The 24,972-nt window shown below is 36.3% G+C and overlaps 2 protein-coding genes across 2 annotated transcripts in view; one reads left to right on the forward strand and one right to left on the reverse strand.

The window, feature by feature from the left end:
* Foxo (forkhead box, sub-group O) overlaps nucleotides 1-24,972 on the reverse strand; it is a 120,384-nt gene that overhangs the window by 42,247 nt on the left and 53,165 nt on the right. The window lies entirely within an intron of this gene.
* Gukh (NHS actin remodeling regulator GUK-holder) overlaps nucleotides 1-24,972 on the forward strand; it is a 199,329-nt gene that overhangs the window by 20,784 nt on the left and 153,573 nt on the right. The window contains exons 3-4 of the mRNA XM_083051088.1: nucleotides 2,476-2,705; nucleotides 2,819-2,862. Of these exons, the coding sequence (XP_082907214.1) occupies nucleotides 2,554-2,705; nucleotides 2,819-2,862 (196 nt within the window). The 5' untranslated portion in view covers nucleotides 2,476-2,553. The remainder of the gene's footprint in view (nucleotides 1-2,475; nucleotides 2,706-2,818; nucleotides 2,863-24,972) is intronic.

The raw sequence follows: 24,972 nt of genomic DNA on the forward strand, positions 1-24,972 counted from the left end.
GTTTGACTTGAAGAGCGTCGTTCCTTGATGTTAAAAGACATCGCGTCGTGGTTCACTCGACGACGACATCAGAAGCGTAGAAAAGAAATCTTAGAATCGTCGTCGCTCGTTCAAGGGAGTCGATGCCAACGAAGGAAGAAGCTCCTTTGCCTTTTCGCGCAGACAGAAATGAAGACAGGTGGTTGGTCGCAGAGGGGGAGAGGAAAACGATAAAGGTCCGCAAGGAGAAATGAGGAATGCTAGAGGGCTGGGAGGCGTAAACCTCGCGTAATACGTAGCAAATTAGCATCGGTCTCTCGTGATGAGAGACGCTCACCCCCTCGCGCGACAAGCCTCTTCATCTTCTCTTTCCTAGCCTCCGTCGCCCTCCGTTTGGCCCTTCCTCCCTTAAGTGCATCCCTCTTCGCGTCGCGATATCTCACCTGCTTCCTCATCTAGATAGCCGTGGGAGTTTTCCCTCGCTCAAGACGGGTAGTATGAGAGAAACGAGAAAAAGGTTGTAAAGAAGAGCGGTGGAAAGTATTAGACGAGAACGCGAAAATTAACAGCGTTGACGCTCCCTTTTGCCATCCGCTCTCTCTCTCTCTTTCTCTCTCGCAGATACACCAATTAAAATGTTTCCACTTGCGCGAACACGCGTATAGAACACGGATTTTGTGTTAGTGTTAATATAATTAGTGGCCCAGAGGGAATGAACGGCTATGTATTAAAGGGAACCTATCTATCATTCTCGGCGCTTCATTATTCGTTTCAAGAATTGATTTGAAGATTTCGGATGTGTACGTAATCGCAGTTTACCTCGTACACATATTTCAACTAGAAAATCAATATTAATATTTTAACTTTAATTTAAATTCTTGTAAAATTTACTCTTTAAATTTCATAATGAATAATGTCATATTTATTTTACCCGATTTCGATATAAAAATTGATATTACGTATCTGTTTCACGTAAAGTTCTAGAATATTAATTACATGTAATAATATTACGCACAAAAAGCTCGCTAGGAAATATATTAATATCGCAACGCCGAATGTGCATATATCCAACGATGTAACGAATGCGCGGGAAAAAAAGGGCGGGAGATGGTCGTCGAAAAAGGAAGAAGGGAAGAACGTAGGAAGGGGGTGAGAGAAGGGGAAGGGTGCTCTTCGACGTGGGTTAATTGCATAATAGACTCTCATCCCCGATGTTTAACGAACTACCACTCGATATGGTACAAGGTAGCTCTGTAGTGAGCGCGGTCAACGGCCATAATCGGTCAGCTCGTACATAATGAAGCATTCTTAATCGTAATGGCGTTAGCTGAAGCTTCGCTGACCACTCTCCTAATCTTCTTAACTCTACTCTGCCGTGCCGAACTCGCCTATACCTGTGAGCAAATTCCCGTCTACGCTTTTGCTGCAACGTGATAGTCTAACGAGTCTGCTGTGCATAACCAAAATAGACGTCTTCTGGATTATCGGTACAAAAAACGTAAAGCAACTGACATTACAGTATTTTGCAAAACAATTAAAGTAACATTCTATATATATACATATATATTATATATTTTTTTATATATTTTTATTGTATTGTATTTTATTATATTATATTTATTATATTTTATATTATAATATATTTATATTTATTTTTTAATATACTAGAACAATCCAAGCGCGCGCCATTCTTCGGTTTTGTATTTAAAAAATAATATTTAAAAAAATAATAAAGTTTATTTAAACTCGATTAATATTTTTTTACAAAAATCAGTTGATTAAAGCGTTAATTTACTAATTTTAAAATATTACTAAATTTTAAAATAAAAATGTTATAAAAATTAAAATAGTAATATATTGTAAATAATGTTATAATACCTTATTTTCGATTAATATTTTTTGACAGAAATCAGCTGATAACTGTCAAAAATATTAATAAAAATTTGCCAATTAAATTTTAAAATAATATGTTACAAAAATTAAAATAGTAATATGTTATAAATAATATGTTATAATACCTTATCCTCGATTAATATTTTTTGACAGAAATCAGCTGATAACTTGACGAATTAAGTCATGTATATAGTCTCGCGCGCGCGCTATTAGAATGAAGTTGCCGATGTTTGTAGCGAATAGCGGCCATTACCGAAACGCCGCGAGTATCAGACAGTTCGAGCTTCGTCCCGCTTTGATTAATTGGTAAGCATAATCGTTAGAAACGATTTCGAACCTTTGTATTGTAATATTTATCAATCGCATATCATAATTTCAACGTTAATATGTAGGCGTAATTGTTCGAAACGCATATTTCGCAAAAAATTCGATGCAAAATCTCTAGCCAACCTAACCCAACTTAATCTGTTGTCGCGCGCGCGAATGTGTTGCGATCCGTGGATATATCTATCGTTAATTCTAGCTTACATATTTATATTGTGTATGTTATAATGCGAAATAATAAGATTATTCTAATATGTATGTATTTTTTATTTGTTACAGGTAGCATTGCGATTCACGCGTCGTGTCGGGAGTGCCGTGTAAAGTGTCGCGCGTCGGGAGTGCCGTGTAAAGTTTTGCATGTCGAGAGTGCCATGTAAGGTGTCGGACAATCGTAATTATTCGTGTTTTCGCGAGTGTCGTGAGTGCTACTACGAAGGAGCAATGACGGTCGACCAAGAGAGGAGGAGGAGGCCCGGGGAGGCATCGGGCGACATCGAGGCAACTGTAAGGTATGCAAAATAAAAAAAAAATTTTCTAAACTGCATGTTTTTCTAAACTGTATGTTTATGAGATATTCGACACACACATATGTATATACATAATTTGAATATTTTGTTTTCAGATCATTGTGTGCTGTGTACTACAACTCAGCTTGTGCACGTATTGGTGAGTGAGAAATTGTTTTATAATATTTCTATCGCGCTAATGGAGGTATATAATATGTTGAAAATGTTAAAATAATAATATATTTTAAATATGTTATAATATTTTATCCGTGATTAATATTTTTTGGCGAAAATCAGCTGATAATTGTCAAAAATATTAATCGAATTTGAAATATTATAACATTCCTTTTTAAAAAAGCATGTTAAGTCGATTTTTGCAAGCATTGTTGCATCTTTTCCGCGATGTTGATTGACTGTTTTGATTCGCATTGTGCGTTATATTTGTAGCATTGAGAGGCTGCCATTGCGAGAGTTAGTATTTAACAGTTTGTTCAAAATAAAATAAAATAAAATAATATGTTTTAAATAATATGTTATAATACTTTCCGCGGTTAATATTTTTTGACAGAAATCAGCTGATAACTGTCAAAAATATTAATCGAGTTTAAAGTATTATAATATATTATTTAAAACTAATATCATTATTTTATTTTATTTTACTTTGAACAAACTGTCAAACTGCTAACCCTCACGATGACAGCTTCTCGATGCTACGAATATAACGCACAACGCGAATTTTGACAGTCAATGAGCATCACAGAAAAGCGACAATAATAAACTTCGATATGCTAGTATCGACTTTACATATTTTTTTTTAGAAAAGGATATTTATATATATTATTATATTTATATTATGTTAATATAATTAAATATAATTAACGAGACAGTTATTAAATTCAACATTAAAATGAAAAGTATTCACGATTATAGTGCATATTTTCCTGATAAAATATTTATTACGAATTTTTAAGAGTTTTAAAGCTTCAGTATCGAAATTGGATAACAAAATTATCTATTCTTCTTGTTTAACTTCAAACAAACTTAATACTCAAGGGAGATTTAAGCTCGTGGCTCTAAAGAGTTGCGAAAGAAGGCACCGTTAAATTGCGAATTTTTTTTTAAGATCTGCGCGCATTATATATTTATAGCAGACGGTACAAGCGACAACCACCGAGTCATTTGGCATGCATTGCGTTGCGTAGAAGCACATTGCGCCGAAATTCGCGGAGGTTTCGCGGATTAGCATATTGTCTACAATGCGCGCCGGTTGCCAAGTGACGATATCCCGAATGCAACCCGAAATTGCATCCGACTCATAATAGCTATTAGCATTCGAAAAGTGCAGTGAACACGCGAGTATGCGCTTTGTCCTTGCGTTTACAATGCACAGCTTTGTGGCAGCAGCAACTTTGTGCGTGTATATATGCGTGTGAAGGATATAGGGCGGGCTATAAAATTTTGATTATGACGCAAGAAAAGGAGCACGGTAAGGAACTCAAAACTGAGAATCGCATTTGCATAAAGACTCCCCGCGGGGGGAGACCCCGCGTTCCTCGACAAAGCGCGCCAAAGAGAGTGGGAGGGAAAAAGACGAAGAAGAATATAAAAGGGCGAGCGAAGTATATACGGTGGGAACCCACATTGCGTGGGAAGTGTGCGTTTTCGCGAGATGCTAATAAAGCGGTCGGCGAATCTTCGGCAAAGAAGGGAGCCAGACTCCCTTTCCTTTCTCTCTCTTTCTCCCGACACTTTATAGATGCGAGCTTAATAATTGTCAAGATTAGATAAATTAATTCCGTTTTGATGTCTCGCGCCAATTAACCCAATTTTGTCCCTTGGCTGCATTTTCTTTTCTCTCTCTCTGTTCCGCTGGAATATCAGAAAATTAAGAAAATTATCATCGCAGATCGCCGCTCCTCTCTCTCTCGAGCGGAAGTATATGGATTCCTTTTTTACGCTTAATGAAAAGAGAAGTAAAAAAAAGAAAAGAGAAAGACTGCGCGGATTGCTTTACGAAAGACAAGTACAAGTCGCGGTGACTTTAATTTCTTCTTAATTAAAAAGAATCGCGAAAGCTCCCGATGTCCGCGGAAAAAAAAAGAAATGCCGGAAGGTAAATTCACCATATTTCCCATATTGCCAAACGCATAATTTCACGTTCAACTTTTAGAAGAGATCACGAGGTATAGCGGAAAGGTAGGGAAATTATTCCTCCTCTTCCTCGTCCGATTTACTATTTCGATACGGCTTTATTTCGACCGGTGTACGGTTTCGCACGCTTTACCTCGTATATTACTATATACATATATATCGAAGATGGAAAAATCCCGAGCACGATATTTATCGCGATAACGTAATGCACGCTCGGCGTGCATGTGCATGCCGTGATATTACTGATCGGTTGGAATTATCCGCGCGCGCACAAAGCCGGAAAGCGGTGAGAATGAGACTTTGAAAGGGTGCGAAGAAGGGTCTCGAGGATCGATTGCCAGACCGCGATTACCATAAGCCCTCTTAATCCCGAAAGTGATAAGAATGGCTCTCCATTGACAGCTTTCATCGTACTTTCCCCAAATATTAAAACGCTATAACTTTCCATATATTCACTTCACTTTACTCGAGTAAAAAAACCACTTAAAATTATAAATATATTAATTATTTATCTCTTAAGTTATCTAAGGGAGCCTAAAGAGATTCGATATATTTATGATGAACATATATATATATATATATATGTATGTATATGTATATACATATATGTATATCGAGGCTGATCCTAGCAATAATTCATTCGAAAATGATTTGGATATAAAGCGAATGAATTTTGCGCCGTTAAATATTTTATTTCTAGATTTTCGCAATGTATCATATGGGGCTCGTATCGTTGCAACATCACAGAAATATCCGCCGCAGCCGCGCAATATGCATAAAATATGAATATTACAATATTAACCTTCGAATCGTCGCTGCACAACACAACAGCGCGGCGCTTCGTCGCTCTCTGTACATCCGTCGCGCGTATACATACAACTAAAACGCGATATTAATATCCCGAAAATTCGTGCGCGCGATACACGATTCTGTATTCTCTCATTTACAACGAATTAATTGGTGTCTTTGCGGTCGCGCTCGCGATCGAGTCCTCCTCTCTGTTCGACGCTGCAAATGTCATTAACCCTTTCGCCGGCCTCCATTATACGCCATGTTTTTCCGTTCATAATTTTATAGTCATTCGGCATTTCACTCTGCTCTTTTACCATCTCTGTATAAAATATATACTAATAGTCTTCGTGCCATATATATATATATATATATATATATATATATATATATATATATATATATATATACACAATTATATGCGACTTGTGTACACAATTCTCGTAATTTTTATCATTCTTATCTTTATTTAATTTTTCTTTTTTATCATTTTTAATTTTCTTCGTATTACATAGACTATAAAAAATATAAAAGCACATAATTATTTCTAAAAAATATAAATGCACATAATTATTTCTTCACTCTGCTACAATTTTATTATTGCTTTTTGTATATTTTTCTATCTCGAGCAGTTATTCTCCTCACGTAATTTTATTGCTACTTGTTTAAACATATTTAGATACAATTTCTACAAAAATTTCGATTTTTTTTCCACGAGTAAAGCCTTTGACACTGAAAGGGTTAATGCGCACTATATGCCGCACAATATATCGCGCGTCATAAATACGGCGAGTCAATTATCTCATCAATAATGCAACCGCACGAGCGCGTGTCGCAGGAAAAATTACTAAGAGCTCGGGACAGAGAGATCGGGACGTCCGATGCGCGAGAGATCAGCCACAGATCTCTCGCGATCTAAAACGTTAACCACCGCGCGCTCTCGAGAGAAATGGCCGTTTAATGACAAATGGCGTGGAATCGCTTCGCGCTAACGCTGTGTGTCTGTTTTCTCTTTCTCTCCTATCTTCTACTGATTTCGCCTGAAAGCGGAATAAACTATGCAAACTCGCGCTTTGCACTTCGCCGATAACGCCGCCGTCGCCGCGGTAAATTGCACTGCGCGGTTTCGCAGTAGGTCATAAGGTCTCGAACGCGCGATGCAACGCGACAGCGCCGCGTCTTCTTGAAATCACTCGCCAGCTGCGATAAAATAATTTTTCACGCGTTAACCTCGAAAGAGAGCGATTATTTTTTTTTTAAATAAAGCATGGAATTATAACATTTTATACAGAAATATATATTAAAAAAAAATTTTTTCTAATATAAAAATATAAAAATAATGTAAAAAATAATATCAAAATATAATTTCAGATATATAGAAAAGATGTAAAATTGTTTTCTTTTGTAATTATTAATTAATTACTCAAAATTATTATTTAATCTTTCGAAGAAATACCTGTTTCAAAGATACGGATCAATAAGCGGATTTTATAAGCGTGATAAGAGCAAAAAATCTCTCTTATCACAAGAGTGAACGGTATGTAGGTACTACGATCTGTGCTATCAAAATTACGATGCCTTTTATTATTTTAACTGCTTGCACCTTCGCGATACAGATAAGGGCGTCGGTCGACCGATAATAATAAGTCTCTCGGCAAATTTGTTTGTTCGAAGATGCGGAGGAAACTTTGGATACGCTCGTGAATCCTCCTCTCTCATAATTACACGGATAAATGCAGCGGGTAAATACAGATTTAGCAGGACCATTACCGCGTGATACGATCACGCCAGGCATAAACGTCGATATTAGCCGTCCCGTGTGAGGTGTGGACAAAAAGTGTGATGATGATGATGATCGAGCACTTATGGCAGCGAATATTATATATATACGCGCGCATGCGCGATTATTATGGTTGATGCAATTTTATCATTTGTATACTATCATGTGCGGGTTTGCGCAAACCATCCTCGCGTATCACTCGCTCGCCCATTGTATCGCCCATTGTATTTGCATATAAACGAACTATTTCGAGGTTATACGGCGCAAGCTATGCCTGTTAGTCGGCCGCTAAATTTTAATAGAGACATACGCCGGGCAACCTTGGTAAAGTAAAACCGAACCGGTTCAATTTGCGCGGATATTATTGTACATATGTTTCGCCGCTCGACTAGACTAGATATTACGAAAAAGATGCGCAAACTAAAACTAATCATAATTTAAGTTCAATAACATAATTAGTAAATTCCGACAGAATTATCCCCATGCAAATTGGCGTCAACAAAAATCACAATAATTAACTTTCCATACGAAAGAGTGTAATAACACGATATAATGAGTATCATGAATGAGTATAAAGTTTCTCGACATCCTAGACTATAGCAAGATGATCCGCTCGAGATCTGCAGTTTCCGTCATTCTCAGATCTTTTCTGTATTTCATCGGGAAATTCGAGGGAGATCGCCCCGAAAGATGATCGTCCCGATTTCTCCCACGCTCTACCGAACGTGAGAGAGCGGCTGGTTGGATTAATTCCAAAACTGGTGCACACTCTCGGATGTTGCACGCACCACCGGGTCGGGCCGCGCGCTCGCAAAAGTCCTTTATGCAAAAATCCCGGCCATTCATCGCGCGCCGGCCGGGGAACCCCCGAAGTGTGCGTCGCGGTCACACGAGAGAGACGTTTCCGCGGGAGAGGCGGGGAGGAAAGGGTTGGCCGTCACATGAAAGCGGGTGTCTGCGAGAAAAACTGGTATGCGTATGCACACGGTGGTCCATATGGGACCGCTCGCTCGGTGAAATGCATTTCCGACGCGGCCAGAAACCAGACAGACGCGCTTCCTTATTACAGAGAATCTTTAAAAAAATCTCTATGTTAAAAACTCGGAAACCGTGTCTTCATTTGAAAAGAACTCCGCACTAAATAAATAGGATTTTGGCTTTCGGTGGAATTGGCTGGTTTTTGCATATGTCATAGTTTATGACCTGCTGAACAAAAGATGTAATAGTCTCAAAGCTAAATAATGGACAGTTTTTGAGCTTTGACAGTTCAGTCGAACAACTCGCAGAGCCTGAGTGTTTGACTGACTGTAAATCGGTAACTGTCTATTATTTAACTTGGAACTTATTCTTTTTTCTGTTCAACGGATCATAAGCTACAAAACATATGAGAAAAGCAGCCAAGTCCACCAAAAGCCAAACTCTTATGTATTTGGGATCCTTAAAAAATAATTTTTACTCCTAATTAATTTAACTAATTTAATAAAGAAAGATTTATTTGTGCAAGAATAAATTCTCGGAAACTCTTCTCTCTTTTTTCTATTTTTCTATTTTAAAATTTAAATTATGGAATATACAAAAAATAATATATTACCTTCTCGTCGCATTAAATTCATTACAATCACAATAAATTAGTGATTTATTAGGGAATATTCATAAATTATATACTTTTTCGATATTCATTTTAAAATATAATAATAAAAAATTTGATCACCCGGTATGCGAACCACTCCAGCCTCCGCATTTAATCGATGCGTCTCGACTTCGACATCTGTCGACTTTGCGCTTCTTCTTCCCGACATTGCACGCGTTAAACCCTTTCGGGGCGCATTTCCCGAAATTCGCATAAAACCGCTTTCAGGGGTGGCCAGCTGCCGACTAGGGATTTGCCTGTTGTACATACCCCATTCTGGTAAAACCGGGAGAGGACGGCGGAAAAGGATGGGAAAAGGGAAAATTGGCCGTTAAATAAAGGCGTGGAGAGCCGGTGTGCGGGCGAGATGCCGGGATGCATGATTGCGCTTTCGGTCCGTCATCGTCATCTCGCGCTAAGGGATATAAGACACGCAACGGGCAGATGCAATTCGAGGACAATGCGAACCGCGACAATGTATCATCGCCGACGATAGCCAACCAGGGGCAATCATCGGCTGCGTCACAACGACGACGACGATTATCGAATGACGCGATTTCGTCAGGGTACCACATAGGGGGTTAACCCTACCCCCGCACGCACGCGCGCGTGACGATCGAAAGAATATCCATATACGTCAATGTCTTCCGCATAACCGCACGTATGTAGGACCGCGGCACGTCTCGTCGGCGAGATAAATACGTAGTATTAAATGCCCAGCTCTCTCTCTCTCTCTCTCTTGGTCCACATATGTATATATATATATATATATATATATACCGTGAGGAATGCGCTACGCAGAAGGCGAACTGATAGTGACTATAAAATAACAGCAGCGATGCCTTGGATATAGGTAATGCGTGATGCTAGAGTCGCTGTCGCTGAAGCGGAGCTGAGTAAGACATTCTACGACGCTTGAGACTTCCTGTTGTCGGAAACGACTTGGTACCTACCGTTTGGCAAATGTATCATTATAAAGAATAATGTCTTATTAATAGAAGAAATTTTTCGAGCATAAGCGAAGAACGAAAGTTGACACTTTGTCAATTTGTCAAATTTATTTCTGTGGATATATACTATATAATTCGTTTAATTAAGAATATGCGCTCTCTAAGAAAAGTTTCGTAAGAGACACAAATTTGATTCGTCTTGAATTATACGTAACAAAAAATGCTAATAAAATTGTGTACGATAATATCTACAAGAAAAAGAAGAAACTAATTGAGAAGAAAAAAAAAATAAACTTATTGAGAAATTATTATAATTCATTACAAATTCAAAAGGAGGCTATATGGAGCCACGCGTAGGGTGTAGGTACGTAAATATTAAAAACAAACTTGTTGGAATAACAAATTTATTGAATCTAAACGTTTCGATCCTTTCTTTGGACCTTCTTCAGTAAATTTACTGAAGAAGGTCCAAAGAAAGGATCGAAACGTTTAGATTCAATAAATTTGTTATTCCAACAAGTTTGTTTTTAATATTTACGTACCTACACCCTACGCGTGGCTCCATATAGCCTCCTTTTGAATTTGTAATTTATCAATGCAGGGAGCCTACATTGTTACTTATTATTATAATTCACTTATCAAGCGAACGTGTGATTCCACCGGACGTAGCGCGGTGCTTCTAAGAAACGGAATTCTGTCCGAAGGGATTATAACATGATAGAATGCAACGGGACAGTAAAACGATAACACTTTGGATATGACGGAGCGAAACGCGCATCAAATTATGCGCGTAGCGTAGAAATTTATCGAAGCAAATCGATTCAGCGAAACGCATCGCTGATGCCTCGCCTACAAAGTGCATCGCATATTTGATTTCTGATAATCGGCCGTTTTTTTCTCTCCATATTTTCCGCACAAAAATAATAAAAAAATAAAAACGCATAAAATTCAAATAAAATTGCGGCGATACTACTTTATTTATTTATTAATAACACATACGCATTCTTATTCCGTGGAACGGTGGTGTTTTTTTTTTTTTTTTTTTTATTTTACATTATGAAATAAACACACGCGGATGTTCGATATCGGGTGTGTAAAATACCGCGAAAATTCCGTCCGAAAAAAAGAGGACGGAATTAACAGATATATAATGGAACATCGAAAGGAATGTGAGAAACACGCGTGCAAACTCGAGACAGGACGTGCAATATATGTCGGAGAACATATTTCCAAACAGCCCTGCATCAAAGATATACATCGCATTTTTTTAAATACATTAAAATGAAAAATCGTTCAGAGAAATTTTATTCTGGGAATAATCATACGAAATTACACCATATTGTTTCGATCTAATTTAAATTAAAAAATGTTTCGTAACAATTTATATTATATATAAAATCAATGCGTCTAATTTTAAACGAATATAAATTAATTAAATCAACACGGCGCTTTTATTACAACAAATAAAGATACAAATATATAGCGATATATATTTTCTCATATTATTATATTTTTTTAATTACACATTCGTAATTAAATAAAATATAGAATAATTCCAAGATAATTCGCGATCGATATTTAACTATACGCGTGATTTTCGATATAAAAACTATATAATGATGAAAATTTTATCGCTCTCTGACACGCGCGCGCCTCTATTTAATTGGCTATTTTTACTTTCTTTGGGATCTTCAATCTTCTCGTCTCGAGAGGGGAAACAAGACCCGGCCGAAAGAGATCGCGCGCGACGGAGATACCGAGACATTTTTTTCCGACGTCGCGCCCGGTAAACGACGCACTTCCGCGTCCATGGAAACTGAGCACCTGTTGTGGAGATGCTCATCTTTACATATATACCTTCGCGCTCCGCTTTTATGGCACGCGGGCACATACCTGGCGTATAAGAGGCGTAGGTAGGTAGATATAGGTAACGGTAGATGTTTCCACTTATACTAAAAGGAGATTCGAAGTGAAAGGAGCCGAGAACGCGCCGTGATCCAGTGCCTCTCAATTCGGGATAGATATTCGAAAGCGCGAATTCGACGGCATACATATATTTTTCACATACCCGATTTGCATTTCCTTTCTTAAAACTAATTTTAAATGCCAACAGAATGAAAGAATATCGTTGAAAATTAATTTCGAAGCAGCTGTCAATTACGAATTCTACTTATAATTATGTAAAATATATATATATATATATATATATATATATATATATTTTATTAATATTATAAAATTGTAAAACAGAAAGCAAACGCAAAAATATATAAATTCAGATATATATATTTTGCTTTTCCTGAAAATATCTGGCAATATTTTTAATCGCAAAAATATGATTAATTATCACTAATATCATTATGAAATTAACAAATTACAAAATTCTCCTAATTTACATAATTTTTCCTATATTTTGAAATATGTTTTTATTTTTCAAAAATCATTATATTTTCTCACTAAATCTCGAGAATTAATTTTTTTGTGTCTTACGATATTATTCATTGTAATTTAATAATCTTTTTTCCTTGAGGATCTCTCTCACGAAGGACTTTTTGAGAGACGCTGTTCTAAATGTAGCAGCCATATCGATAGTAACGAGCGAGCATGAAACGCAGAAATTGTTGGGTATTACGTTACGCATTTATAATCATACACGGTTACATAAAAGGTGTTTCAAACTTCACACATTTACACAGCGAATTCTTGCGGATTTGGCGTCTCTATATTCCTTTCCTACTTAATTTCCAACATAATATTAAGCTTCAGAATTCAGATTGCCGCAGGACAAAGTCGACGCTTTTGAACAAAATGGAATAGAATTTTAATTATTCGCATTCCCTTTAAATTTTTATTTAATTTTTTATATTTAATTTCCAACATAAAATATTAAGCCTCAGAACTCAGATTCTCGCAAGACAAAGTCGACGCTTTTGAACAAAATGGAATAAAATTTTAATTATTCGTATTCCCTTTAAATTTTTATTCAGTCATAATTCGAGATTATTGAGGGCTCGAAATTTGAGACACCCTAACGTAGAATTCAGTACCTGTGATCCAGAAAAAACACGTCACACACGGGGACACTCTGTACACATATATGTATATATAAAATATATATAATATATATTTTTATATATATATATATATATGTATATCATGAGGCACACGAACATCTACATATAGGCGCCACCTTCCATGTCATGTATATGCATGTACACGCATTACGTAAACGCACTTGAGCGATGTGACTACGCATAAGGGTGGCTTTATAAAAAATTCCATAAAGATCGATGGCGCCGTTACCATGGATATTGCGATCGCCATACGTTTAAATGCGTCTGCAAGTACATTTATTATGGCGGCTGTGCTCGCGTAACGATCAATTCGGACGAAGCGTGATGCATCACGCGAACGCGCATCTTGCCGATCCTCGTCTCGACCGAAGCTGTCATCGTTCTCTCTTAGTCCCTTAACATTATTAAATAAAGGTTAAATTAAACGGAATAATTAAATTGGAAAATGGACATAACATTTGTTATAATTATTGATACAATCGAATAATAAATACTTGTGAGAGAGTTGCGATTAATATCCATATATTGAATATATTTTTATATTTAAGTGACTATATAAAAGTGCCGATCGACTGTCATCATTCGAATCCCTTAATATTATTAAATAAAAGTTAAATTAAACGGAATAATTAAATTAGCAAATGGATAACATTTGTAATAATTATTAATTACAATCGAATAATAAATGCTTATGAGTTGCGATTAATATCCATATATCAAATATATATTTTTATATTTGACTGTACAGATGACGTAACAGCGAACAATCTTCGTATCCGTTCGTATCTCTCTCTCTGCTCGTTAATTTACACAAGTATATTTTATTTCTCTCTTTTTTTTTTTAAATAGCAGTAATGAATTGCTGCTCTTTCGTTTAAACGCAATACCATGTCTTTACCGCTGCTTCCGTTTCGAACCTTCCTCAAATAATTGGTTGGAGAACTCACGCGAGGTTCATTAAGCAACGACGTAATCGGTAGTTCATGCCGAAGATGAGCCGGCCTCGTCATTGAGTATTCCTTCTCACAGAGGAGTCTACTTGACTATTACTTGAATGACACGCTTGGCGCCTTATCTAGAATCTACGACTGTAATTTTGACGGAGACGCCGAGTTTCCGCGAATTCTCGCAGGAAAAATTTTCAAGAGAGCCCGGACCCGTAATTTTCAAAGACTCGCGGAATTACGTAATATATTTTATTTTATTTCTCTATTATTCTCAAATTTCTCGCTCAGACTTGCGGATTTTATGATACATAAAACGTCTTGAATATATATATGCATGCAAAAACAGATATGCCAAAGGTAAAAAAAAAATAGAAAAAATGAAAATTTTTACAGATATATCTACTTTATTCATATCAATTTTGTATTTAATTTATACAGCTTTTTTAAACGAGATGAAAAGTTCAAGAAAATCTGCGTAAAATCGTAAAGTTGATAGAGACATTAGAATATAAAATTTCGCAAAAAAATAAAAAAATTTGCACAATCATCCGCCGCTGAGGTAATATTTAGAGCCTCGACGATTGATTATATAACGATCCAAGGCAAGGGCACGATCGCGCAAGAAGACGACTGGTCAATGCAAACTGTTAACCTTCCGGCATGTCTCTCTTTTTTTTTGTATACCTCGCATTGTCGTCATATCGCGTATCATTAAGAAATATAATTTAATGTTTCACGTAATGATGAAATAACTTGACTTGAATAAATAAGTAATATCTCTGAATACAAAAATATACAAAATATGTTTATATATTTATTAATTTAATCGTATAAATGTATAGATTACGCGATATTTAAGAATAAAATGCGGGACGGATCCACGTGAACTTCTAGTGATATTTTGTTTAAATCAAGATTTGAAGAATATATTCCATAATTTACATCGAAGATTTATTTAATTTCGTAATTTACGAAGGGGATATGAAATATTCATTTTTTAGATGCCACTTAATATTTTAGTTTTCGTAATTTACAAGGTTATTTCAACTTCGCTTTACACAATATTTACAATGAATATCTTACAAATTAATATATGAATTATTTTTTTTATCCGAGAATCGTTCGATTCTTCAAGAGTACTCCGTTCTCCATTTTTTTCCCCCTTTTTTTTGCAACAACAGTGCACCTCGCACACGTAGGCGACCGCTGGAAGATTAAAAATCGTTTTTTCCCGCAGCTTTTTATCGCGCGACGGACAACGAGTTGGATCGCGGCGATCAATCGATCGTGCGATCGAACGAACGAGCGAGCGAGCGAGCGATTGCGTAACTTACACTTGCGTTATACAAAAGCCGCAATCTCGATAACGACCTTTGCGCGACAGCGACGACGACCTCACACACATATGCCTTCTCAAGGAATCCGAGCAGCCTGGCGTGAAAACCCACGCGTGCACGCACCTAGGCGTGCGCACATATCTCTGTACGATATACGTACCTATATCTACACACACGTACGCATAGGTACGTGCGATCGGAAAATTATGCGTTAACAGAGCTCGTGTGAGTGAAAGAGCGAGTGTCCAGGACCGGTTACGATCGACGTCAATCAGCCGCCGCGTTAACCTTTCGATTCCCACAAGTGTAGACTCTTATCCCAATACGTGCTCTCTCTTTCTCTAGCTGTATTTCATATTTTAGGATAAACCATTTTTCTTAAACTTACGTTAACCTTTGCATTTTTTTAGTCATTACACAGTTGAAAAATTTGTGTTAAATTTAACAAATATCACCTGTCCCAAACGGTCCACAGAAATTTTTGTGTTAATTTAACATAATACGGATATGTGACACGAATATTGTGTTAATATTTTAACATAAAATAAAAGCAAACTTCAAATAAACTTAAAATAAATTTTATGTAAAATTAACATAGTTTTAATGTAAAAATTAACTTAAAAAATTGTTAATTTTACATTTTATCACCCCCACTTATATTATAAAGTAAAATTAACATTTTTTTTCTGTAAATTTTAACAGATAAATCTTGTCACTAATAATACGGAACATATTTATTGTGTAAAATTAAAAATAGATATACATTGTGTTATTTTTACACTTTTTTTTAGTTGTTTTAATAATTTAACATTTGAGTCCAATTAACATAACAGCAATATGTTAAATTAACACATAAATGTGTTAAATATTTAACACAAAAATTTTAACGGGGACCGTTTTTAACAAGAAAACACAAATTTTCCAACTATGTACAATTAAAATTGCACATAAAGAGAGAAGAAGAGAGAAGAAAAAGTTGTTGAAATTCTGAATGAATCTCGCTTAAGAAACTGTCTGCAAGATGTAAAATTGAATTATGAAAATTATAAGACTTCAAGGAATAGATAAAATTTTAAAAGACTGTTTGTATGCCGTATATCTATTTATTTAACATATGTTTTTCTCCAGTAGTCATTTAAAAAAAATACTTTTATGTATAATTAACAGTAAGACTTTAGTATAGCCAGACTTCCATGTCTGGCTCTTCGAAATTTAAATATGTATTTTTATGTACTTTACGACTTATTATAAACGTGAAGAAAAAATTATATAAAAGAATCGCATCTATCTAGACTCTTTTCTTATTTAATTATATATTTATAAAAATCAATATCTATATAAACACTTTTGATGCAGTCAATATTCAAACAATCCTGGTACAGTTTTTGAAATTGAAATATCATTTTTATTGTGACTGGACTATTTAACGATTTCCGTGATTTCATAGTAGAACGATGAGTATGAAACTTGAAAATAAAATCACAAATCATTCTATATGGTGTACTGGGATAATATTAAAATAATAAATATCAAAATTTGTGGACCGCAATTAAACAATATGCGTCCTGAAAGACTAAGACTAAGACAACCAGTAGCATTTTACAATTCGGATCTAATAATATAATATGTTCTTCCGACTCTCTAAAACAATTAACATCTCTCTACGACTTGGAGCTTTAAAGAGCCAACGCGCGCGTTATTCTGATATATGAATTTAAAAATACAAAGATATGTATCTCTAAAGTATTACATGCCGGAACATGTTTAATTTATTACAACTAGATACTATCATCTCGGCATATTTCTAAAGAAAAGAAAAATTTTGATATTACAAGCGTCAGAATTATTCTTTATTATTCTCTCTTCTTTGCATTTTTTTTTCAAAAGTATAATAGAATTATCTACACATCTCACTCGAGAGATAAGCAAAAGAGCCTCCTTTTTCTCTTCCTAATTACTCTTTACCGATTGTGAGAGTGAAATCTCGCGTGCCTACTATCTAAGGCTGACGCGGCAAAAGAGCTGCAGCTTCAATTTCGCACTAGCCGCTGATGATGCACGCGCGAAACCGCACCTAACTTAACCCGGCGCTTAATTAACTGGTAACCAGCCGCGGCGCCGACTCTCTTCCCGCGAGCCAGCGAGCTTTCGCATTCCCTCAACATCGCTCAAGGCCGCGTCATTCTCGCGACGTAGAACGAATAATGTCGGGAGTCTCCGCCTCTCTTCTCTGCATGCGCTATCTGCAATTTTATCGGCCGAGGCCCGGTCGTGCGCTAACTAAGAGACACCAGCCGGCCAGAATCGAGAAAGGAAAAGGAGAGAGAGAGAGAGAGACGGGATATTTTTTCGCCTTCTCTCTCCGCCAGCGTAATCGTGCAAGGTCTTGATTCTTAGTAAGATCACCACTGTTTACGTACGTAAGAGGTCACGGGAAAAAGCTGATTCCGAATCGCCGAAGAAGAGAGAAAGCGAAGCAGAGAGCGAAGCTTTCGATCGCGTTTCGTTTAAATCCCCCCTCGTTCGCGTGAATTTTCAATTGCGAGATTGGATTAGCGGGAATTAGCAGGTACCACTTAGATGAATCAATTAGATGAATTAATTTTCAGGTTGAGCTCGTTCAAGCTCGATTTCAGAGAGAGCTAGACTTTTAAATCCTCTCTCTTCGTATTTGGAAAGATTTATAAAGACCGGGAATATATATTGTAAAAATTATTTTAAATTATCAGGATTATTGTGTTAATCACTTGAAAGTGTATTATGTTATTTATCTAGAAAATTCAAAGCTAAGTTAAAAAAAGTAACAAGATTTGCAAGTTGTCTATTTTTATTATATCAGTTATCTACATTTTATTCTCAGAATAAGTAGCCTTTTTTTCTTCAGATTTTCTATTATATAAATAATTAAATTCACAACTTTTAAAACTACTTCCAAAAAGATATAATAAACCTTATTTTTTGCGCCCGCATCTTGTTGAAAATCTTATGTATAATGCATTTTAAGAAACGTTTTAGCAGATTTTAAAAAAACGTTTTAGCAGACGTATTCAAAGCTTTATAATCCATTTATCTCGATTTTAGAGACCGAATGCTTTTTCCTCGTACGTCTACAATATACATATCTATGTAATTGCGATTACAAGTCGATTTGTACTTCTGGACGTCCAAATCCGACGATGACGATCGAAAATGACCCGAAATAAACTGAATCTCGGACTGGCGTCTATGATGGCGTCTCTCTTCGTGAATACTATTTTTATATTTTTTCCTGGTGTCTCAAAAATTTATTTTATGACTTTTATTAACATATTACGGCGTCACACTAGGATGAGTCACGTCTCAAAAAAAAAAAAAAATTATTTAAGCAACACTGATTTGAGTTTCTTTTCTTTTCTCTATTTTTTCAGAACACAATTCAGAATTGCATCAATAATTTAACAGAATCGTATATAAATAAAATTTAGAACGTTTCTAAATTCTTTCTAAATTAATCAAGATTATGAAACTTTATCGAACACTGACTTAATCAATCCACTTCAAAGAATGCGCAAAGCTGTCATTAAAAATTGCCGCGATAAAGCTAAATATATGCAAATTATGCAAATTATGGTAGGCTGTGAACCCCGTCGAGCTCATTAATTTGGGGATTATAGAAGAAAGAGAGGACATTCCTCTTCAACGTAAAGCAGGTGCTACTATTCACCACCTTGTCTCCTCGCAAACAAAACAAAACAAAACAAAATAGAAAACAACCGAATCGCCGGTTGACATTAGACCAAGTGAGGTTTATTTCACACGCGCGTCACGTGTGCTGCGCAGTCGCGCGAGTTATAAAACTGGAAGAGGAGAAGAAGGAGAACGGGACGGAGCAGGTCAGACGGACGGTAGGTAGCTGGGTTAGATGTCTGCCTCGTGTCGCGAATGTAAACGCCAAGTCGTCGTCATATTAGAAGGTGTCGGCGGAGCCGCCGCGCATATAGCAGGCGCTTCACCGAGCAAGTTGTGTGCTGGCGCAAGGGGCAGGGCGGGGAGAGGCCGGAGGGTGCTCGAGGAAGAGGTCCAGTGACGTCACCGGCAACCTTGAGCACCGACCTCGGACAACGAGTCGTCCGGTTTATCTATATGCATGCGGTAGAGCGAGGAAGCGCTTTCCTCTTCGCGCGCGCGCGCGCGCACGCGAGCGAACATGCGTGTGAAAATTCGGAGATAAAGATATATTTACAACAATCGTCCTTCCGGAGTCACGCGTGCTGAATATACAGATTTTCAATCCCTTTATTAGCCGCCGAGATAAAATCAATTGAATTAATAACGAATTTATGAACTGCTCTTGAGCTGTCAACTATCACGCTCTTGAAAATTAACTATATCATTTATTTTTTTCTTTACCGACATATATTATAATTACTCGTGAGCTATGAGAGCTCTGATTAAAGTTGGCCAAATTTTTTTCAAAGCAACTATGAATCAGTTAAGGTAACTCTGGATATAGAAATTTATACGTACACCTGTGTTGGGTCTATAGAATTTTTTGATGACCTGGTAAGATCGTCAAGATTGCGAGCTTCGTTGTAAACGTGCTTTAATCCAATTCCAGACGATCCGAATGATAAGACGGTTAGCTCGGTGCATTTTTGATAATGCAAATCGCCGATCGCGACTAACGTCACGCTTTAACTGTTAGAGCCTTGCTATCCCAAATTAATGCCCGATCAATCTCATTACGGAATGGCTCGCGATATTATCGAGTATTCTCCTCTCAAAAGATACGCTCTGTTCACTCTATATATGCGCCAATTATATCCCTCGAATACAATTATATCGCGAGACTCTCGAAATAGTGCTATTAGAGACGATATAATCCTCGCTGATTCATTTAATTAATTAGCATAGAGAATAGGCAGCTGATAGAATTTAAAGGAAAAGATTCGAACGACAAACTCTATACTTGAGATTTTTCTTTTATAAGCATAATATTTGTCTAAGGAAATTCTCGTGTTTTAAGTTCGATGAATCGATGACATGTGTTTCATTTGCGTTAAATTGACTGTGGACGGAAATAAAGTCGGTCGTATAATGAATTATATGGATTCCCGACGTCTGTGCATTACTACTACTCGCCGGCAAACGCGATGGCATTTGGGAATATAATTTTGGAGCGCGGACGGTCTGACGTGTCATAAATATAGTTCCAGCGATCAAAATTTTAATAATTTCATTAGTGCCTCTGGATAAATTAAGGAGATCCAAATCTAATCATAATGATGGAAAATAAGCCGAAATAAACTGGAACTTATTCGCCATTATATGATGCCATCTTGACGGATACTATTCTTATATTGCTTATTTCGGAAGTTAATGCATGAAACTTCAATGTCTCGGGATAAAATTAAAAATAAGAAGTCCGAGAAAAATAAGAGACGTCGATAATTTTATCAAATTTACTTTTGGATATTATAAAAAGCTACAAATATCTATATTTTATTTTATTGAAATTTCGGTAGTATGTTTTCAAAGTATGGAGATGCAGCATTTATTATCTTACGATGAGACTAATAACGATAAGATGAGATTAAGAACATATCGTTTTAATGACTGCATATTACTGCCTGATTACATGTTTAATTATAATTTACAGAGAAAAATATAAAAATTAAAATAAAATATAAAAATGTCAAAGTAAACAAGAATTTTGAGACAATTTTTCGCAATAAAATAAAATTAAATTGACACGACTCTAGTTTCGTCCTCCGTATACAATTTCTCATTCGCACGATCGTCATCATAGTACAAGATAATTACAGAATGGCGAAAATCACAGAATGCTTCGTCGTACCGACAAAAGAAATCTATTCTCGCGCCTCTCGTCGACGCGTGCGTGTCCGCACACAAAACCCCTTTGTAAAAAGAGCCTATTTACCGAGAGCCGTTTCTTTCTCTCGCGGCGGTGAATGCCGTCTGGCGCGGCTTTGCCACCTCGGGACCCCTCACCTTCGTAAATTCGAAGGTTGACGTAGGTCATGCGCTCTCAGGCATAATCGCGATTATACGGCGGCGACGGCACGTGATACTCGGCTGACGTCTGAAATCTCTTACTTTCGGTTTTCACGCGACTCGGCTCTATCTACAAGAGGACGGAATCGATAAGTACTCCTCTTTGTACTTGATCGTGACGATTAGACGATTAATAATCGCATTTGTGCGAGCGCAGACACCAGTTGACGTAATTTTCCACCGAGGTCTCTCATTACGTCCGACGAAGTAGAACTCGCATTGTCAAATCGCGTTTTTTTAGCCTCAATTCGCGATTATAATATAATTTATCCACAAGACCCGCTGCGTCGTCTTTTATGTATAACACTAGTTTACAAAAAAAAAAAATTGTTTTCATTATTTTAAACCGGACAAGGTGTTTCTTATCAATTTTTGGCATCGTTTTCAACATCCAAAAATCTATAAAAATCACCTTATCTGGTATAAAACAATTTTTGGCTGTAAACTAGTGTTATACATAGGTATTATACATATGGGTGTTTGTAATCAATCAAAATTTGATATTTTAAATTATTACCTCAGACAAATGAATATATAAATTGTCATTTATTAAATTTATTAAGTTAAATCCTATACCCCCACTAATATCGCGTTTTAAGAGAACTGCTAATTTATAATTTTGTGTGATTTCTAATCTATGAGATTTTCTTAATTTCATATAATCTCCATTTCGTGATAAATTTTATATTATAAATTATATTTGAAATTCGCAGCAGAGAAAGAGAGGAAGAGATAAAACAATATCAAACTCTTTTGCAATTATGAATTAATAAACCAATAAAGATCGTAATTTTGTAGAGAGAAAGAAAGAGAGAGAGATTGTAATTAAATAACGTTGGCGAAGTTTCTCGTACAAAAATTAACCGTTTCATTGAGCACAAAACATCGGATAATCGCCGGATCGATAACCCCGCGGATCCCCCTAGATGCATAGATTATAGACGAAAGATTCGAAATATATAGTAGTAGTAGTAGTAGTAGTAGTAGTAGTAGTAGTAGTATCGAACTCCCGGGGGCTTTGATATAAAACTAATTCGGCCGACGAACAGCAGCACCCGGGCTTTAATTACGCGGCATGAATATGCAAGAAAGAGAGACCGTAAATTCGTACATTGTGCGAAAATATTGGCGCGGATAATTACGGTCGGTTTGAAAACCCTCCCCCCGACACGACGAAGAAAAAGTCAATCACCGGCGCGAATATTGATAAAAAAAAAAAAAAAAAGAAAGAAACAAAAAAGCGTCCTAGTTTTTTTTAAACGAGTCGCCATACACGCGCCGATATAACACGCGGACGCGAGTTTCTGGGCGATGGGATCTCCGGGGAAATTAACGCATCTAGAAATCAAGGTACCCATTTTGCGCGTGCATATAATGACCTTTCTTTTTTATCCGGCCGCGCGCTCGCGGAAAATAGACTCGATAAATATCGCAACAATGATCGCGAAAAATACGCCGTTAATCGCTCGGATCTGTGAAATATTATAATTAAAGCCATCGAACGTATTCTCTCCGCGCGCGTTTCCAATATATATTTTTAATAAATTTATATATCGCAACGATATGTCCGAAATATCCTCATCCGTAAAAGAACCTTAGGTCGGTTGATTAATTATATGATATATGCACATATCGGGGACTAACTATATATATAAATAATAGATAATCTTACTAAAAATACACGTGTGTTTCTTTTATTTTATTTCTGCATGTATTTTCTGTAAAGATGGCTTTAATAAATATTCCGCATTGAAATAAATAAATGAAAGAGAGATAGAATATCTCGGTCAAAATTTCTTATATGTCTATGTGAATTGCATTTTACTAATTAACAAAGTATTTAAATTTAAAACGATGAATTTCCAAGATGATTAAGATGGAAATGTGTGAGAGAACATACATCTTCAGGACAATTCCGAAAATACTATCATAGAAGACCTCTTACAATCATCTCGGATATATTGACTTATTATTAGATTTTTATCAGCGATATATATTAAAATATCTCATAAATAATATATAAAGCATAAATCAGATTTATATGTAACGAGAAAATCCAGAGGAAAATATTTTTTTATAATTTCCTTTTGCGTATAATGATACTGACGTGAAATATAATATTGTTACAATATTAATGTAAAAATATTGATAATTAGAAACTTTTTTTTTGACAAGACACAAAATTAAAATTTCTTAAGTCAGACTTCATTTTGGTTCACTTTCTGATTCTGATCCTACACAGAGACTAAGTATTCGTTTCTTCGTTTTTTCTTTTACACGTATTAACATATCCTTTTTCTATATCGCCCTCGTGTAGCGACAGTATAAAATGCATCATCGAAGATAACGTTGATGCAACTCAAGTGAATCAAAGTGCAAGTTTATTTACGCAAGGTGCAACCCTTGGAAGTGAAGGTACACGTTACAGCACATTACATCAAGCTTTGTCAGTACACGTCACAAAGAAGAACAAGACAATAGTGTCTTTTAAGACGTTCCGACGATAATCGAGAGTTGTACATGGTTGATATACAGTAATAATTAGTACAACGCGTTATTAATATTTATATTTAATTTTTATATTTAACTCGAAAATAATATTCTTATGTCTATGACGTAATAATCTAAGAAGCGATCGTTCTTATTATATTTATTGTCTCTCCCTTCATCTTTTATATTCTTTTTTTCTCTCTTCTTTAGCATATAGTTTTTTTTTTTTTTTTTTTTCAATATTATCCAATGACATAATTTAGAATGTATATTTAGTATAAATTCAGTTTTTATCTTGCAATCATTTCGTTACTTTTAACTCACCTGCGACTCTCAAAAAATTTATCTCTCTCTTTCTTTCTCTCTCCCCCAATTCTCAACTCCCAACTCTCAGTCCTCATTGCATTAGATTGGTCTTCCGTCACTCTCTCAGCTACTATCGAAAATATGAAATGACGGTTCCATCCGGGCGACGTGTGACGCGATAAAAAAAAAAACAAATTCTTAGTCTTCTAGTCCTTCGTGGTGAAAAACGCAAAATCGAAGAGAAACGCGAAGAGGGAAAAAGCGCGCGCCTCCGCGTTTACGATTTATGCAACATTTATATCCTTTAACAATACATCGGAGGACACGAGCATCTCGAGAAAGAACATGCAGTCGTGTTCCGAGCCAGACGGAATATTAACAAGTCGCAGTCTCGCTGGCTGGCCGGCACTTCATTCACATTCCGTCTTTAAGAATTCGAGGATAACGGGTGGACATTAAAAAAGTCGCGAGATCAAAGGCGTCGTTTTTTTTTTTTCCGGGGAAAACGAGCAAGTTTTAAAGCTAAAAAGTGCGCGCCGCTAAAACCTCAAATGACCCGGGCATTTAAACGAGTTTAGCATAAAATGATGCGATCGAGATCGCGCGAATCACGCAATAAATATCAATTTTTACGATCTCTCTCTCTCTCTCTTTTGTATTTAATTACAAAACGTACTCGTCGCCGCTGTCAAAGAGCGTTTGCTCTAAGCACATTTTAATTCGGAATGCAACTCGGGATGCAAATGTTCGATGGTCCGATTG

The sequence above is a fragment of the Prenolepis imparis genome, unplaced genomic scaffold (genome assembly GCF_030444845.1).
Source record: "Prenolepis imparis isolate NDT839.2.m4 unplaced genomic scaffold, iyPreImpa1.0 SCAF_12, whole genome shotgun sequence".
In the NCBI taxonomy this organism is placed as follows: Eukaryota; Metazoa; Arthropoda; class Insecta; order Hymenoptera; family Formicidae; genus Prenolepis; species Prenolepis imparis.